The following is a 7,462-nucleotide window of genomic DNA, read 5'->3' on the forward strand; positions in this document are numbered from 1 at the left end:
ATCAGGTTGATAGATTAATTAAAGGCTAGTTAAATAGGACAATAAGTTTTTCATTGTTCTATCCCAGATGTTTGTCGTTAGTGAGGCTCTACAGTATTCTGTTTGCATAGGGTAGTCATCACCAATGGGGGAAAAAAAAAAAACATTGTGTTAAAATGTCCTACCATTTTGTATGCTTTTCATATTCTAATCTTTTTGGGTGAAAACTTAAGGTTTTACAAGAATGTAGCCACAAATTGTATGTAATGTTTTAGGGATTATGTTCACATCTGAAAAAGTAAAGTAAGAAATACTTTTAAATTTAATTGTAATCACATCTTTTGTTATAACAAACATTATATCACTTTCTCTGGCTTCTTTTATATTATGTTCCCAAGAGCACCGAGTTCCTGTCTTAAAAATTAGAAACAGTCATGTACATTTTCAATTTTTACCCTTATACATTCACGTATGTCCTTCATATTTGGCATTTTGATTTATTAGGCAATCTTAGTATTAAAGACTTTAAGCAAAGCGGTAGTGGGTTTCAAATGCACTATGCATGGAGTATACAATGGATTAATTCCACTAGAGCACAAAAGTTATCATTATATAAATTCTTGTTTCTTTTATAAGTTGCACATCATAGTCAAGTTTTCAGATCTGAATTCAGCTGAATTAAGAAGTAAATGAACTTAGGTTCCTGTTGCCTATGTGTATATTTCTGACCTATTCTTTTCTAAATTTACATAGAAAGAGCAAATGACTTTAATACTTAGAATTTTGAAATGATTAATATGGCATGCTTAAAAATAAGAGATGATGCTTTAATATGGTGGCTTATATCTTAAATGACAGAATCAAAATTCTTTTGATTTAGTGAGCATGCTTTGATAAATAAATTCAATGCTGTAATAAATCAGAAACTGAATATAGAGTTCTCTTGCTATCACTATGAGTAATTTTAAGAAAAGATGAAATTCCTTTATGCTTTTGATGTGTGCTGTTATTCTTAATTTTTCAGTAAGTCATTGATTTTTTTACTCACTTGATTTTATTAAACATTAATGTGACAAACAAAAGAAAAATTTACTATTAAGTTGACCTTAATAGTAATAAAGGCTTCAGACATGAGAGAGGGTTTCTATATATGTAGATAGGAGTGTGTTATCAGACATGAAGTTTACTTTTTCCTTCTTACTGTTTTTGAGACGCTTGCTAAATTGACTGATCTACTTCTCTGATCATAATAAATACATATACATACACAAACATTAATGCATTAGTGGGATGTATAGTGGAAGAGAGATAGAAGCAAGAACTATAAGGAAGGTGAGAGGGAGAGAGAATTTGTGAGGTAGAAGACATGAGAGAAGAGAAGTTGAGTAAGCAACAAGGTCCAATAGTGTCCCTGGTGGTGGTTGGGATAACACAATTAACTCTACTCACCCAGGTCAAGTTTCACACTTTGGAACAGTGCAGCAAAAGTGGAATAGGATGCATGCAGGTTTCTGTCATCACTCTGGCACATAACTATCTCACATAGTACAGTTTCATACCAAATTCATCTATAACTTCAAGGGAAAAAATAAAACCAACAAGTGTAGCATTCAGTACTACCCTATCATAAAGTAAGGAGGTCTAATTGAGCTATGTCTTTATATCCTGCTATTTGTACAAATAAAAGACTACATCTTGATGCAAAATAAACACAAAAGCACTGTTGTGACTATAACAGGGAGTCATATACTAATTTATATAATAAGTGGTTGTGCACGCTTTATTCAAGATTATGGCTGCAAGAAATGGCATGAATTGCTGGGTGTGTTTAATGCTGGATTATAGCAATTTGAAACATGTCAAACACATGGCTAATGCCTCATGCTTCACTCATTCTTGCGTAAACCTGCATAGCCACCATCCATTATACCCTTGGTAACAACACAATTCTGCAAGTAAATATTGTTACACTAAGTAACCTTTCAATTCAACTTGTTTAGGAAGAGAAAATGCAATCTTGTGCAGTCAGTTCCAGTGTCAGTTTAATGTTTCAAAAGGGAAGTGGTGTAGAGAAAAAGTATCTGTATAGTGGATTACTAAGAAAAAAATGGCAAGAAAGGAAGAAAGGAGGGAAAACTTAATGCAGGAGAGAAAAGTAAAACTGTATCATTCAGTGCAAGATCTGAAGAGTTCATTTCTGATGTGGCTGCAAAGCTGTGTCTGATGGAAAGACTTCAGGGTTTAATGGATACTTCAGACAAACACTGAGAGGCACTCCCAAACCCAAGTTCCCCTTTAATGACCTGGAATTTATTTTCACTGATTTTTATAAAATGTTTGTGGTAGGATTGAAAAGGATGAATAATTTAGTTTGATATGTTTGGGATCATAAGCACATTCACTCTGAAAGAATATGGTGAATTTTTAATTATTTAAAATATACTTATAAGGTAAACAGCACTTCACATTGTGCCAGAAAAATTTCCTCTAGTGAGATATAAGTGTGCAGGGTTTAATAGAAAAACCTTAATAAACACAAAAGAAATAATCTCTACCACCCTTGAAGAAATGTCTCCTTTAAGATAGACACACTAGTTTCTCTTCCTCAAGTGCAAAGAATGTTTTCATCTCATTGTACAGCCCCCCCCATTTTCAATATTGACATTGGGTCCAACTCCCCTGTTTTGTAGAGCAAAACTACTATAACTGTCACAGTTTTCTTAAGCATAATTTTCCTAAGTCTTAGGTGACTGAACTTAAAATGTAAATCACAATTTATACTCTAGGGTTTCATAAAATCAAAAATTCCACAAGGGATATTAAAATCCTTTAGTTAATAGGAATTGGAAGTTATATAGGTCTTTCTTCATTATTGTAATAAAGATTTAGACACATGACTCTCTGCTTGTGGATTATTCTTAATTATTTGATGACCTTGATAATAACAGTAATAAGTGCAGAATTCTTTAATTCATCTGATTGATCCTGACATAAAAACCACAAAGGTTAGTATCAAATGCTGCACCTGCCTGCTGCATCTGAAAAAAAAAAAACAAAACAGTTATCCATTTTTATTCTTTGTGTTGGGAATTCCAGACTGAGATAATAAATATTTCAAATAAATTTGAGTGATGAAAGGAAAACACATATTTGTAAACATTGTATTCCAGGTTTACTGTTCATAGTAAAATTTAAATGTAATATGGAAAAGTTATCTGTTTCTGTAGTTGAAGAAGACTGAAATTATAATTCTCATCTAACTAGTAAAGGCAATCAGCCCCTTTCTCTGAATATTTTAAACATTGTGCATGTAAAATTTATGCCTAATTTGAATACTTATTAGCCGCCTAATCTCAGAAAAGAGTATTAGCTTTGTTTTTTTCCTTAAAACTCCATCAGTGTGTATCAGTTTTCATGTGTATGATTTTTTTCTTTGTTAATGTTAAATAAAATGTTTAACAAAACCTATTTATTCACGATCTCATTTGGTTCAAAAGTTTTTTGCTGTATAGTTACGACAAGCCTCTTTAAAGGTCATATTTTTGCGTTGTTGTATTTCTTCCTTGATCGGAGCTGTCCTGAGTTGTATATGTGGTTTCTGTTATACTAACTTGATTGATCCAGCTCCTTTACTGTTGGTCTGTCTTCAAATAGTATGTGTTTTCACTGACTTTACAGAATTATGGAAATAATATAATACTTCAACAGTTGATTAAAATAGGTGTTAAAATTATCACAACCATTGATTTTTTATAATTATAATGGCATTTATTTTATCTATTGATAATGTATTTGAGCTTCTGTGTGTGACTAATGTGTATATATGGTCATGGGTTACATTTTGCAAGGTATTTGAGAAAAAAGGTTTTTTCTCTGACAGGAAGAAATATTAAGCTTTTATTTACAGTGCAATAAATACATCACAAAATTTTAAATTGACATAAGTCTTAAATAAAATACAATCAAATATAAGTGGCAAAGCTTCCACAAAAAAGAAAAACAAAAAAATAACTAAACAGTGAGTTTAATGTCTTCTTTACTTTGGGCTAAGTCCACTGTCTGGCTAGTACTCCTGTGGAAGTCACAACACAATCAGGTTGATTCCTGAAATTCTGTCCATAGACACAGAGAAGAGACGGGTATTTATTAGAAAATGGCATGGGATTCATGTTTTTGAGATCCAAAACTGATCTCTCTAAAGCTCACATTGGAGAGGTGCTGTGAAATTCTGGTTGTAAGAGCACATTGGCTCTTTATTTACTGCACAGATTTCTACTGATCTTGGCAGGACACCTCATTGCTATCCTGGAAGTACAGTATATTTATGCAGTGAAAATGATAAAACATTTATTACTGTAGAGAAGGTAATATGCATAATTTATGCTGTTTTTAGCACAATCATTAGTGATATTCTTGATAGATTTTATTTCCAGCTTTCATATCTAATACATGCCTGGAAAATTAATTTTATATCTTTCATTTATTTGCCTATGTTAAAATTGAGTTTTAAGTCATCTTCAAGTGAACAGTTTGATTGCTGCTCATGCATAAGCTTAATTACTTCCCAGGAAGGACAGTATTAAATGTTTTAAATGTCAGAAAAATAAATGAATATGAGCTGTTTGATTAAAAAAATAGGCAATATCTGACGTGTTTGCAGCAGGAGCTTTTTCTTAAAATGCCTCCAAGGCAAAATTTTATTTAGTCACCAAAAAAAAAAAAAAAAGAAGAAGAAGAAGCCCATTATACTATTTATCATTGGTTGATACCATATGATTTGTAACACCCTTACAAAATTTTAATTTTGTATGATTAGCTGTGCATCATTAAACAACAGCCTTGCATAAGATGTGCTGTAAAATTCTGACAGAATCAAGATAGTGAATATTTAAAATAAGGCTGTATAGTCATCCATGGTTGTCAAAGGTAGATAATAGGAAACAGAACAGAGTGTGTAATCGTGCCTTCATTTAAACTGATTTTATAGGTAGACTTTAAAATGTGGCCGTTCATAAATGCTATTGACCATGGTGCACACATGGTATGTTACTTTGGCTGTTAAAGGTAACCACACAAAAATTACTTATAGAAACCATAATTCCAGTGATTAGTGTCTCAATGAAAGCTGAATTTGTATTGCTTTTCTGGGTAAGTGACTATTCAAGTCCCCACTCCCCCCAATGATGCTGCCTGTGTAATTGGCAGAGAGGGACATCTTGATAATGGAAGTGTGAAGGTGTACCGTGTGTTAATTGATACTTCTTAATCACTTTTAGGTATTAAGTCATGATGCAGGAATCTGCGACAGAGACAATAAGCAACAGTTCAATGAATCAAAATGGAATGAGCACTCTAGGCAGCCAATTAGATGCTGGCAGCAGAGATGGGAGATCAAGTGGTGACACCAGCTCTGAAGTAAGCACAGTGGAGCTGCTGCATCTGCAACAACAACAGCAGGTGAGTTGTGTTCGCCTCCTGCTTCCTTCCGACCAGGCTGCCTGTTTGCTTGAACCTGAAGAATGTGTTCGGAGCACACTGAGTGTGTCGTTTTATGCTAACAGATGCTGGGAATTTATTGTTGTTTGGAACATGATGGAAGGGTGAGTGAAGAGGCTTCTCATTAGTTACGTCACAGCAGCCTCTGAGTGTCCTTTAGGTGTCAGAGTCTTAAGGTCATAGAGTGATTTTTGTTTTTTTTTCTTCTTAGATTGGTTCTGTAAAGCTTTGTAACAAATATTTCCCAGCTTCTAGTTTGCGATCTGGCATTGTGCTGCAAAATGTGGTGCTTACTTTTCCACCAGAGGGCCACATTACTTGATACTTGCTTATACAATGAATTTCTTCCAAGTCTCAGCTAAGGTGAAAAGGGCCACTAGGACTTTTCAGAGCACGGAGGCTGGCCACTGATAGTTGCAGATATTAACTATTAATTAATTAATCTGTGGAGAGGTTGTGGAACCTGTAAACAGTTTCATCACTCACCAGTGCTGCCTATCTGGAAGACTCATTCCAGTGTATTTTTAATATATATGTACATATACTTACTAAAATTTTAAAGGGCTCTTTTTGTGATTTCCTACTCTCATCAAAATTCTATTGCACTCTGTAAGTTAGGAAAAATAAATAATTAAAATTTTAAAATACACTTTTAAGTAACTTGCTATTTTATCTGCGTGAGAGAATTTTTTTTCTGATTTGTTTTATTGAAGAAATTTCTTCCCAACCAAAAACTGTAGTCACTCCAGTCTTCCCTGACTCAAGCCCATAGGAACACCGATAAGAGAAAGCTTTAAAGCATATACCTAGATTAGGCATGAATGAGAAGGCCTGTCTGAGAGATTTTGATTGTTTTAAAAATAAAGGCATTTCTTTAAGCGTCTGGATTGCACTCAGACTAAATGCAGGGGGGAAATGATGGAAATTAAGTCATCAAAATAATGAATTATTACTAAAGTGTCTCAAATTCAATGCAGTATCATTCAAATTTTAAGTTAAATATAATGAGATAAATGCACCTCAAAGGGTGATGTAAATGCCCTCGCTAAAGACAAAAATTAATAGAAACATTTTTAATAACAGAAACATTGAAAAAGTTTCAATAATGTCTTACCCTTTAGACATAGTCAGGAGTAATCTTTTGAAAGAACTAGACATAGCACTTTGAATCGGATACAAATTTTTTGAGAATTGTGTCATGTTTTGTGTAGAGTATTATCAAAAAAAATTTTATTTTGTTTTGAAATATTGTCTTGGGGATTAGATGTGAACCAAAGGTCCAAAATTAGCCTACTTTACAGATTTATAAATGCAGTTTTCAAAATAGTCTTTTTTTCCTTTAATGTTTCTACGGAAAATATCATGCCAGAGAGATGCCTTAATAGTCTCATTACTTCCCCTAAATAAATACCTTCAGAATTGTTAGATTCTGCTGCATTATGAGTTTCCAGGAGACTGCCTTCCTAAAACAAGTGAGAAACAACGGAAAATGCACATCACAGTCCAGTCTTAGCAGAGGACTTACTTAAAAGCACTTATCAAGAAATGGCTTTTGCTTCATAGCTCTGATGAGAGCTTAAACAAACATAAAATAGAATAAAATGTGGGCACACTTTACAGCATTCTGGAAGCACCCTGGTTTTAGCCTGTGAGGTGTGCTTCTAGCCTGAGTTTGGAAATCACTTTGTTCTATACATTTAATGTATGTAAACTAGAAGTTGTAGTCAATATTAAAGTTTTACCCTTTGTGACATAGAAACTATAGCCATGTTTCCATGTGCACAGAGCAAGGATTCAGTGGGATTTAACATGATGGGTGTGATGGGAGCTTACACAGACACTTTGGGGGTGTCTACAGGAAAATAATATTTTAAAAGGTAAATATACCTTTCAAGCAGCCAGTTTGGGGTTATGTTGTAAATCGCTTTCTAAAATAGTCAGCTACTTAAGATTATTCAATTATTTTCCCTTTGTTGTGTATACTCTT

General features: G+C 33.4%; 1 protein-coding gene across 2 annotated transcripts in view; it reads left to right on the plus strand.

Annotated features, from left to right (window-relative positions):
- The first annotated feature begins 5,262 nt into the window (after window positions 1-5,262).
- Foxp2 (forkhead box P2) overlaps window positions 5,263-7,462 on the plus strand; it is a 246,314-nt gene continuing 244,114 nt past the window's right edge. For both annotated transcript variants that reach the window (XM_059257390.1, XM_059257392.1), the window contains exon 1: window positions 5,263-5,436. In XM_059257390.1, the coding sequence (XP_059113373.1) occupies window positions 5,266-5,436 (171 nt within the window). In that variant the 5' untranslated portion in view covers window positions 5,263-5,265. The remainder of the gene's footprint in view (window positions 5,437-7,462) is intronic.

This window comes from Peromyscus eremicus, chromosome 3 (assembly GCF_949786415.1).
Source record: "Peromyscus eremicus chromosome 3, PerEre_H2_v1, whole genome shotgun sequence".
Classification (NCBI taxonomy): domain Eukaryota; kingdom Metazoa; phylum Chordata; class Mammalia; order Rodentia; family Cricetidae; genus Peromyscus; species Peromyscus eremicus.